The following is a 12,132-nucleotide window of genomic DNA, read 5'->3' as shown; positions in this document are numbered from 1 at the left end:
CTTCTTCTAATTCAGGAGAATAATGCAAACTAAAACTACATAATAATTCACAATCTTTAATTAGGGGTATAACATGGGATAAAATAATATTATAATCTAACACCATTCTGTTGGTTTTTGTTTTTTGCCCTTCTCCCCTGTCCCTCTTCTCAGCTGTTTCTCTTTCCCTCTTTCTTTCTCCCCTTCTTTCCCCCAGTCAAGTCTGTCCCGTATTCAGCAAGTGAAAATAAAATAAACAATAAAAGGTCAATCAAATGGACCATTATGGCAAGGCTGGGATGGTCAATTTGGTAAAGTAAATCCTTTCTTTGCCTTTAGACAATAATTCTGATGGCAAGAGAGCCAAACGGGACAGGCAAAAAAAAACAAAACAATAATAAGTCCAACATAAAGACTGTAATCCCAAAGTTCTATCAGCATGTCAAATGTCCCACCAGAGGAGAAAACACTCTAGATCATGTTTACTCCAACATCAAGCATGCATATAGAGCCATACGCCTCCACTACCTCGGTCAGTCCGACCACATCTCCCTCCTGCTCTCCCCAGCCTACACCCCCCTCAGGCGCAGTGCCAGGCCCACCACAAAGACGGTTACGACCTGGCCGGAAAAAGCTCTCTCCAAACTACAGGACTGCTTCACAGAGAAAGACTGGGACATATTTGAACACCAGGACCTAGAAACTTTCACAGGATCAGTACTGGACTACATCAAGTTCTGTACTGCAAATGTGACTGTGGACAAAAGCATTCAGGTTTTCCCAAACCAAAAACCCTGGATGACCAGCGAGGACTGCACACTCCTCAAAGCCCGCAATGCCGCCTTCAGGTCAGGTGACAGAGCTCTGTACAGTGCTGCTTGAGCTGACCTGAAAAGGGAGATTAAAAAAGCCAAGTCAGACCACAAAAGAAACATGGAGTCCCAGCTGTCCAGCACCAACACACGGGAGGTGTGGCGGGGAATGCAAGACATCATCAACCACAGAGGCTGTGAAAACAGAAAACCTGAGTGTGCAGCTGGCAGAGGAAGTAAACAGCTTCTTTGCCCACTTTGAAACACCACAACAGCAGCACTCATCTGCTTCAGCACTGCTCCCATCCTCATCCTCACCTGGTTCCTGCACCTCTCCATTCACTGTAACGGGGCACGATGTCAGACGTGTGCTCCTAGCAATGAACCCCAGGAAGGCGGCCGGTCCAGACGGAGTACCTGGCAAGGTACTAAGAGCATGTGCACACCAACTCACCCTCATCTTCACCAGACTCTTCAACCTCTCACTGGATCAGGCAGCCATACCATCCTGTCTAAAATCAGCCACAATCATCCCAGTGCCAAAGAAGTCTCCCATCTCCAGCCTGATTGATTACCGCCCTGTGGCCCTCACACCGGTAATCATGAAATGCTTTGAGAGACTAGTCCTTCAGCACATCAAGGATTACCTCCCCCCAGAATTTGACCCCCACCAGTTTGCATACCGTGCAAACAGATCCACAGAAGACGCCATCGCCACAGCGCTCCACTCTGTGCTGAGTCACCTAGAGCAGCGGCAGAGCTACGTCCGAATGCTCTTCGTGGACTACAGCTCAGCTTTTAATACAATCAAACTGGTCTCTCTTGGCCTCCCTCCTCTCACATGTGCCTGGATAAAGGACTTTCTTACAAACCGGCCCCAGACTGTAAGACTCGGCCCTCATCTCTCCTCCACTCGCACACTGAGCACCGCCTCCCCACAGGGCTGTGTGCTGAGCCCCTCCTGTATTCTCTCTACACCATAGGTGTCAAACTCTGGCCCGCGGGCCAAATTTGGCCCGCAGCCTAATTACATTTGGCCCGCGAAGCCATACCAAATTACTATTAGAGCTGGCCTACTGGTATTATACAGCTAATATATATATTGTTTAGTATTAAGCTTTGCTTGTTCCATATTCAGTTTTTCAGCAAAACGTGTTTGAGTCCATAAGAAAAGATTCATTCTTATATCTGGAGGAATAAATATATTTCAATAAATATTAACGTTAGCCCGCGACTTTGTTCTAGTTTTGAATTTTGGCCCACTGTGTATTTGAGTTTGACACCCCTGCTCTACACCCACGACTGCAGTCCGACCCACAACAACAATCTCATCATCAAGTTTGCTGATGACACCACAGTAGTCGCACTCATCTCAAAGGGAGAGGAAGTTCTGAAGCTGGCAGCATGGTGTTCAGAAAACAACCTGGCACTGAACACTAAGAAAACCAAAGAGCTCATTGTTGACTTCAGGAGACACAGCACCGACTTGCCCCCCCTCTACATCAACGGGGAGTGTGTGGAGAAGGTCCACCCCTTCCGGTTCCTTGGTGTCCTCATCTCTGCTGACATCTCCTGGACAGACAAAATCTCAGCAGTCGTCAAGAAGGCCCAACCGCGGCTGCACTTCCTGAGAGTCTTCAAGAAGTATAAGCTGAACTCCAACCTGCTGCTGACCTTCTACCGCTCGTCCATTGAGAGCCTGCTAACCTACTGGATCATGGTATGGTATGGCAGCTGCACCAAGGCGGATAGAGTGAGGCTTCAGAGTGTGGTCAAGACAGCACAGAAGATCATCGGCTGCCCTCTCCCCTCCCTGATGTACATTTATTCCTCCCGCTGCCTCAGCAGAGCAGCAAAAATTATCAAGGACAGCTCCCACCCTGGTTTCAACATGTTCAGCCTGCTTCCCTCAGGGAAGCGCTACAGGTGCATCAACACAAAAACCCACAGACTCAAAAACAGTTTCTTCCCCAAAGCCATAACCACCCTGAACTCACACATGCACCGATAACACAGCCCCCCCCCCCCCCCCCCGCCCAGCATGTTTGCACTGAGTAGGAGATGCCCTGTATCTTATTGTACAACTGTATAGTGACAAGAAAGGCATTCTATTCTATTCTATTCTGTACTGACACCAGTAACAAACATTTTGATTCATTTTAATGAGCTCAGACTTGAGCTGGTTGTGAACTGAGCTTCAGGGAAACACAACATACTGAGATTCACTGTGAAGCTTTGAGTGGAAAAAGAAAAATAACATGTGGATCCTGGAATAATGGGATCTCCCATCTTTAAAGGACTGAAGAGGAAGCAGTTTACAAGGAATCATTTAGAAGAGTTTCAAACATCAACTGATTGAATCCATGAATCTGAAAACGTGTTTGTGAGTGAAAGAGACAGACATGTACAGACTGAACTATCTGTTCAACAGTCAGAGTGTTTCTCTAACAGGAGACACTCTTTACACTCCACTCAGCACAGGGACACTGAGGCACCAGACCAGAGCCAAAACCCAGGATAAAGAGTTTGAGTGAATGTGGTGTTGAAGGTGTGGAGGTGGATCAGAGTATCAGAGGAGACTCTGTAGAAGGACAGAGTACCAGCAGGACAGTCCACATACACTGCTACTCTGTTAGAGACAGAGGAGGAGGAGGAGGAGGAGGAGGAGATGGATGTGTGTCTGTTATTGTGCCAAACAGAACGAGGACCATCATCAGAGCACTCCAGACTCCAGGACTGATCATTGTGTCCAAACAAACAGTCATCACTGTTTCCTTTCCTTCTGATTCTTCTGTAACTCACTGAAATATAAACGTCTCCTCTCCACTCGACCTCCCAGTAACAGCGACCAGTCAGACCATTTCTACACAGCAGCTGACGATAAACATCAAATCTGTCTGGATGATCAGGATATGACTGAAACTCCGTCACATGTGTCACCTTCCTGTTGTTGTCAGACAGTTGGAGGTTTGTGTGTACTGTGTTTGTGTCGATTGTGAGTTGACAGGAATCTGATGAGAGAACAAACACAATCCAGCTGCAGTTATTGATCCATCATCTGTTCATTGATTGACACTTTGATAATGACTCCTGACATCAGAGATGTGAATGATGAAGATGGTTGAATGTGTGCTGCTTTGTTTTCATGAATCACATTAAAAACACACTTACACTTCCTCAGACCTGGTCTCAACCATCGGACTCCAGCAGGCTCCACCCTGAAAGGAGGAGGGGGGTCAGACCAGCACAGTCAGCATGCACACATGGACATTACATGGCTCTCATACACATACTGTTAAAAATTGATAAAGGAACAGTCCAACATTTTCACAAATACTCTTCGATCCAAACGTGGATCAAACTGCTGATGATTTGCACTGATCCTGATCTGTCAGTACTCCACTGTATTAAATGAAATATGACTGATTCAAACTGTGACCTTCATTATCTTTATATTCCTCTTCTGTTTAGCTGGAAAGAACACCTCGCTGCCTTTGCTGCCAGCTGGTTTTCTCCTGTTTGTGGCAGTGTGGTTACTGTACATGACCTCTGACCTCTGAATGAGTTTTCATGCCACCTTAAACCTATTCCTGTTCTGATTTAACAGCATATTTCTCCACATAGAAAAGCAGCAGAGCATTCAGTCCTTCACTCTCTAACTACTCCATCATGATGTAACACACCTGATCCTTCTCAGAGAAAGTAAGTTCTGCTTTTAATTCACACGTTGCAAAGTAAACATTAGAACTAGGGCTGGGTATCGTCACTGATTTCTAGAATCGATTCGTTTCCGATTCACAAGGTCCCGAATTGATTCAATCCACGATTCAATCCACGATTCGATTCAGTTCAATTCGATTCAATTCGATTAGATTTGAATCTGGGAAATTTTGACAGTCAGAAATATTATAATTCAGATCAGTGCATTTACATATTTTTGTATGTATAAAAAGGAAGCTGACACTCGCAAGACTTTATCAAAGGTGTGAGCATCACAGCAGATGCCTTTTTGTCAAAGTAGCTGAAGATAAAACACAGAACAAAACATGAAGGTGGTTTTCCTGGCCTGGGATTTTATAAAAATATTCTGCAGTACATCAAAAATGAAAGAAAACCATTAATCAACATATGAACGTTACCTCTGACGTTACAGCGGTTTTATTAGAGACACGGCTAAGCGTTTTGCATTTTGCATAATTTTAAAAAGTTTACATTTGTTTAGTATTGAACGGCAGAAATGAGGATTTCTTTTCGAAAGTATGTAAAACGAACAAAAACAGCGATCGAGAGTGCTGTAAACAACGGTAGACCTGTGAGTAACAAGCAAGCGAATAATGCAGAAAACAGACAGACAGAGAGAGAGAGAGCTGTGCATGAAGTGTGATTTTATTGTGGTGGAAGCAAAACAGCAAAAGTCAGAGGGAATTCATGACGATGTTTATGTGAAGCGTAGTTTGGATCTTCTTTTGCTGCTGGTTCGGTCAATATTGTTTGGAAAGAGATAAAACTAACAGCTTTATGATCAGAGCAAAAAGGGCATAAACACAAAGCGCGGACCTGCCGTCACATCAGAACCAGCGAGCTGTCGGCTTTCAGACCGTCAGCTGAGAAAGGCGACATCTCACTGATTCTGATCCGCGGGTCCGCGCTGTGTGTTTACATCTTTGTGCAGAATCAGTGTACCTGCTCTTTGTTGTTTGCTGTCTCCTCTGTTTTTTTTTCTCCATACAGGTGACCCAGGAGTTTTGTTTTTTTTTGTTTTTTTTTTGTTTGTTTGTTTTTTTCTCTCTTCCCCCCCTTCTCACTGTCTCTTCTCCCCTTTTGGTTTGCAACTGAAAATTAATAAATTTTCTCCATACAGGTGATCCAGGTGTTTTGTTTGGTTGTTTTTTTTTTTTTTTCTTTCTCCCCCCCCCCCTTCTCACCGTCTCTTCTCCCCTTTGGTTTTCTTTCTTTCTCTCCCCCTCTTTCTTTCATTCTTTCCCCCTGTCCTATCCCACAGTCATATCTGTCCCGTTTGCAACTGAAAATAAAATAAATTCACAATTATAAAAAAGGTCAATCAAATGAACCAATATGGCAAGGCCATGATGATCCACTTGGTAAAATAAATCCGCTTGGCATCTTTCTTGGCCTCAAGACAACAATTCTGATGGCTATAGATCCAAACGGGACAAAAAAAAAAAAAAAAGAATCAGTGTACCTGCTCTCATTTACTGTCTTAGCTGTTTGGTGGTTGTTGAAATTTTGTGATCTTTCACCTGAGATTCTGGCATTTCGGGCAAAATAAATTTATATTAAAAAAATCGATTCAGGATTTTAATGAATCGATTTCACGTTATCCAAGCCAGAATCTATTTTAATCGATAAATCGATTATAAAAACCCACCCCTAATTAGAACTTTCCTCATCTACAGGATTTTTAACAATTTAACATTTGAATATGATTCCTTTTTGTTTACCACCTGTTCTTGATCACATTGATCACTTCAATTATTGCATTACTATATTATCTGAATTTCATCAAGTTCTTTTTATATTGTGTATCTTTTAAGATGCCTAAATGCTGTTTCTGTCCTTTAATGTTTTGTTACATTGTTGATCACACCATGGCACCATCATCCTGTGTACTCTTCCTCTACTCACTGGGACAGCTTCCTCTGCTGCATCTCTGTCCTCCTCCATCCTAACATCATTTAACCTTAACTTTCCATTTTCTTTCTTTCTTTTCTTATTGAGCTCTCCACACAGGATTGTTTTCTTACTGTTGAGCCCCTTCATGTTCCCGAACATAAAATGTAGTTTTTTTTTACAACTATTTAAAAAGTGTATTACAGTAAGAGCCTCCATACCTAACCATAGTTCTAATGCCAGGTGCTCCAGATCATTTCTTTTACACAATTCGCTATATGTGATGTTTGGTTTAATGAATGTTGCACACCCTCCACTAGCTGCATCAAGCCTAACATATCTTACTTCAGTGTACCCATGGAAAAGTAAACCTTGGCTTAAGGGCCTCTGCTAGTTTCTTATGCTCCATCTTGATATTTTCTTCACTTTCTCCATGACACAGGAAATGTTTCCAGCTCTTTCTCCTCTATCGGACATTTTTTCTATACCTGAGAGTGTCCAGTCTCCAGCGTGGATCCTTCAGTCCAGCCGAGAGCAGCTTAATTCCTGAGTCTCCTGGATGATTGTAGCTCAGGTCCAGCTCTCTCAGATGGGAGGGGTTGGAGCTCAGAGCTGAGACCAGAAATGTGCAGCCTTCCTCTGTGATCAGACAGTGTGACAAACTGCAGACACACAAAACATTTGTGAACTTTTACATAAGGTTTGTCTTTGTTTTGCCTGTTTTCCCTAAATACATAGTTCTAATGCCAGGTGCTCCAGATCATTTCTTTTACACAATTCGCTATATGTGATGTTTGGTTTAATGAATGTTGCACACCCTCCACTAGCTGCATCAAGCCTAACATATCTTACTTCAGTGTACCCATGGAAAAGTAAACCTTGGCTTAAGGGCCTCTGCTAGTTTCTTATGCTCCATCTTGATATTTTCTTCACTTTCTCCATGACACAGGAAATGTTTCCAGCTCTTTCTCCTCTATCGGACATTTTTTCTATACCTGAGAGTGTCCAGTCTCCAGCGTGGATCCTTCAGTCCAGCCGAGAGCAGCTTAATTCCTGAGTCTCCTGGATGATTGTAGCTCAGGTCCAGCTCTCTCAGATGGGAGGGGTTGGAGCTCAGAGCTGAGACCAGAAATGTGCAGCCTTCCTCTGTGATCAGACAGTGTGACAAACTGCAGACACACAAAACATTTGTGAACTTTTACATAAGGTTTGTCTTTGTTTTGCCTGTTTTCCCTAAATACAATGAGCCCCACTCATTGCATCCATTCAATTCAAGTTAGCTTTATGAAGCGACAACCAATATCAAAAGTTGGCTCAAGCTGTATAGCAGTGAGTTTGATGATGATGTTGTAGCATAAAGTGACCAATGCGGAGGGTTTATCGGCACCTTAAACCTTAAGTCTTTGAGTATATAAAGATCCCATAGAATAATATGCTTTTACAAGGTCTTGATGCATTCTCAATCATCCAGGAAAGTAAATCTCCAAAAGTTGATTCTGTTCATTTAGACATAGCGTTTTGTGGGAGAAACGTTTCGTCACTCATCCAAGTGACTTCTTCAGTCTAGGTTAACTGCAGGTTTAAATCTTATAAACAGTACATTTGCATAATGACTTAAACCAGCCCACTGAAGGAAAAAGAACAAGCCCACAACACAGACATCACATGGGGAGGCAGGTCAGAGACCGTTAGTATTATGGAAAAACACTGAAATGTACAATACAATGGTCAAGTCGAGGAGGGGGAAAAGAAAGATACCTCTACTCACGCTGGCCCCCTATGGGAGGACAGCATGAGAATAAGAAACAAAAAACTCCTCTGCACAAAGACCACATAAATGTCCACATCACAACATCATGAAGCACGTGACAAGCAACAGGGGTGGGTAAGGGGTGAGAAGTAAGCCGATGCAGACACAGCCATCCTGCCTTGCAGCTATTCATCCAGTGCTGGGCCCAGATCTGCCGTCCGACTCGGCCTTGGAGGGCACTTGGAACGAAGAGTCTAAACACAGTTTGTTATCAGGGGAGAAATTGTTTGTTATGTTCAGCTCCAGCCTTGAGACCGCAGCTGGCGCCGATATGGTAACCGCATGAAATAATGGTGGTGTTCTTGCTTTAGTGTTAACCACTGCATGTCAAGTTTACATTTGATCTAATGTCCATCACTGTTTTGTCACCATTCCTGTTGGAGAGCCATGAGCCTCTCCATGATGTTATCCAGTTTGCTCAAAGAGCACGAGTGTTCATGACAGCCGTGAGCCTCTCCAAAAATTTGTCAGATGTTGTCAGAGTTTTAGTACTCACAAACTTTTCCTAGATGTCATCCGTGCTGCGTCTAATGAGCCCATTCTGAGAAGCCACGGCTCACTCCATCGTTCCAATCAAAATAGCGGGCAGCCTTGTGGGGATGTGAACAGCCATTTCCAATTTCCATCCATCCATCCATTCGCTTCTGCTTATCCTTTTCAGGGTCGCGGGGGGCGCTGGAGCCCATCCCAGCTGTCATAGGGCGAGAGGCAGGGTACACCCTGGACAGGTCGCCAGTCTGTCGCAGGGTCAACACACAGGGACAGACAACCATTCACACTCACATTCATTCACATCTAGTGACAATTTAGATTATCCAATTAACCTATCCCCACAAGCTGCATGTCTTTGGACAGTGGGAGGAAGCCGGAGTACCCGGAGGGAACCCACGCAAACACGGGGAGAACATGCAAACTCCACACAGAAAGACCCCGGCCTGATGGTGGAATTGAACTCAGGACCTTCTTGCTGTGCGGCAACAGTGCTAACCACCGTGCCACCGTGGTCACCATTTCCAATCTCTTTATTCTTCAATAAGCCAGGTCCAATCAGCAAGAACCCTGTTATCATGGTTCCAAAAAGGTAGATGCGCTCGATCGACAGTCCCGCCAGGCACATGACCCTCTAGTCCTTCCACCCGTCCATCGTGTATCCGGCAGGGAACGTCCCTCCAGAACACACGGGCTCTCACAAACCCAGGTTTCTCATCGAGAAGAGGGTGTCAATTGCATTCAGGGACAAGTTGACCTAATCCATAATTCTTCTTTTAAGTTTTAGAGAACAGTCTGTGAGACTTTTCCAGGGTAGAGGGAGAGAAGGAGACAAGACTAGACAGAGACATGAGAAAGCCAAGCAGGAGCGATAAGGAAAGGGATAGGGAGAAAGTGTGACCGCCTTCATCAAGAGCCAAAGAAGAAGCCTTTAACAGAGAACTAAAAAAGAGAAGCCCCTGTCAGAATTCTCACTGCAGCGTTATAGTATCAACTAAAAGCTTTTTTACTGTAAATTTTATCAATATAGATCAAGAAAGGAAGAACCTAACTTGACCAAAAAGAACTTTAAGATTTCGTGTAGTCTTATGAGAATCCTTTTATAAAAATTTGTGAAGTATATGAAAATTACAAACAATAATTCAGAATCTAATAATCCAACCAAAAAGTATATAAAATAAACTTTTTTACTTTTTTAAATCAGTAATATAATGCAGATTCTAAATAATACAGAGTGGAAAACACTAAATCATGACCTGAGACTTTCTAGTTTACAATGTGGACTCTCCAGTGCATCAGACAGAAGCCTCACTCCTGAATCCTCCAGGTCATTGTCACTCAGGTCCAGCTCTCCCAGACTAGAGGATGTGAAGCTGAGAACTGAGGACAGAACTTCACAGCTTCTCCCTGACAGGTTACAGACACTAAGTCTGAAAAATAAAGAACACAAAGACAAGTGCTGCAGTGAGGATCTACAAGACTTCCAATATGCAATGTTGATTCATTGGCTAGAACTGCTATCACCTTATTTTAAAAACATCAGAAGCATGAAACCTCAAGTCTGAGGAGGTGTCTTCCTGTTAAAAGGGAGTTTTTCATTCCCACTGTCACCAAAGTTCTTGCTCATAGGGGGTCATATGATTGTTGGGTTTTTCTCTGTATCTATTATTGTACGATCTACTGTACAATATAAAGCGCCTTGAGGCGACTGCTGTTGTGATTTAGCGCTATATAAATAAAATTGAATTGAAATTGAATGAAACCTAACTGTGACTAGGAAATAATGGCAAATAGTGAGCTACAACAACAAATGGATGAATGTACTCTTTTGAAACTACATTTTTAACAGGTTAATTATGTCATGAAAATATTGTCGATGTAATGAATGTAATGAAAAATAAAATATTCTTTGATCTGACCTCAGAGTTTTGAGTATACAATGTCGACTCTGCAGCGCAGCAGACAGAAGCTTTATTCCTGAATCCTGTAAGTTATTGTTACTCAAGTCCAGCTCTCGCAGACTAGAGGACTGGGAGCTGAGAACTGAGGTCAGTGCTTCATAACTTTTCATTGAAAGAAAACATCCACTTAATCTGGAAATAAAGAACAAGAGAAAAAAAGTGTTTTGGTTCTGCATTGAGGAGTTAGCAGATTTAGCAATATTTAATGTTTCACAAGTGGCTGGAATTGCTATTGTCTTATTTTAAACACATGAAGAGCATCTGTCTCCCAAACCAAAACTCAGTGCTGTTTCCACCCAAGAAGTGTCTGAAAGCTGAAAATCCAATACCTGACAATTCTATCAGTTTTTGCCAGTGATTCAGTAATGCAACACAGATTTTTGAAGTGGAAAAGACTGAATCCTGACCTTAGACTTTCTAAGGTACAGTGTGGATGCTCCAGTGCAGTAGACAAAAGCATCATGCCTGAATGGCAGAGGTTGTTGTTACCCAGCTCCAGCTCTCTCAGACTTGAGGACTGAGAGCTGAGAACTGAGGACAACGCTTCACAGCTTCTCTCTGAGAGGAAACAATCACTCACTCTAAAAATAAAGAACAGAAAAAAACAAAATCACTACAATTAAATGTCTTAATGCTGTTAGGTTGGAAAGAAATACAGATTTTATTTTATTTAAATCATTAGATAAAGCTGTTTCATTATTTTATTTATAGACAATGCAAGTGTGCTCATGAACGAGTTGGCACTGCATGTTTTGAGGGCCATTCAAGAGTTAATTCAAGAGTTCTATTTGATACCATCAACAGTATTATTTCTCCTCCAACTCAGCATGCCCAGTTACTTTCTGATGAAGATTGTAATACTTTCCTCAGTCAATTCGTAAGGACTTGAGATCCAAACTTTCCTCAAGTGCCTCCCCTTATGAAGACACCCCTTGTTGTCTTGGGTCATTTACTTCCTTTTCTCCAATCACACATAATGACTTAATTACAGTTTTAGGTAAAATGAAACCTCATCATGCTCTATAGATATATTACCTCCCTCTGTTCTGTCCGGGTCTATCACCAGCATTGGTCCCACATTACTATCCATTATTAATAGCTCACTGAGGGAAGGCTGTGTTCCATCCTATTTTAAACATGCAGAAGCAACTCCTCTATTAAAAAAAACAGAAATCGTGATCCTAGCTCCACTAGGAGCTCCATCAGCCTATTTTGAAATTGCCATTTTTAAGTAACTTACTAGACAAAATTGTTGAAAATCTGTACAGGTCCCTATTATGTAAATTACACATTCTTGACCATTTTCAGTCTGGCTTTCAAAAGCAGCACTCTACAGAGACCGCTCTCTTTAAAGTCTATAATGATCTATTAATGGCATCTGATGCAGGGAATTGTTCTGTGATCATTTTTCTTGATCTTAGTGCAACCTTCGATACCATCGACCACAAAA

At 42.7% G+C, this 12,132-nt stretch overlaps 1 protein-coding gene across 1 annotated transcript in view; it reads right to left on the bottom strand.

Moving 5' to 3' along the window:
• Window positions 1–12,132, bottom strand: part of LOC113019571 (NACHT, LRR and PYD domains-containing protein 12-like) — a 103,800-nt gene that overhangs the window by 54,432 nt on the left and 37,236 nt on the right. Inside the window, exons 7-10 of the mRNA XM_026163334.1 lie at window positions 11,090–11,263; window positions 10,641–10,814; window positions 9,978–10,151; window positions 7,418–7,591 (exon numbers count right to left, since the gene is read on the bottom strand). Of these exons, the coding sequence (XP_026019119.1) occupies window positions 7,418–7,591; window positions 9,978–10,151; window positions 10,641–10,814; window positions 11,090–11,263 (696 nt within the window). The remainder of the gene's footprint in view (window positions 1–7,417; window positions 7,592–9,977; window positions 10,152–10,640; window positions 10,815–11,089; window positions 11,264–12,132) is intronic.

This window comes from Astatotilapia calliptera, chromosome 3 (genome assembly GCF_900246225.1).
Source record: "Astatotilapia calliptera chromosome 3, fAstCal1.2, whole genome shotgun sequence".
Taxonomy (NCBI): Eukaryota; Metazoa; Chordata; class Actinopteri; order Cichliformes; family Cichlidae; genus Astatotilapia; species Astatotilapia calliptera.
Note: the sequence above shows the minus strand (reverse complement) of the source record. Positions and strands in the feature narration are given on the sequence as shown.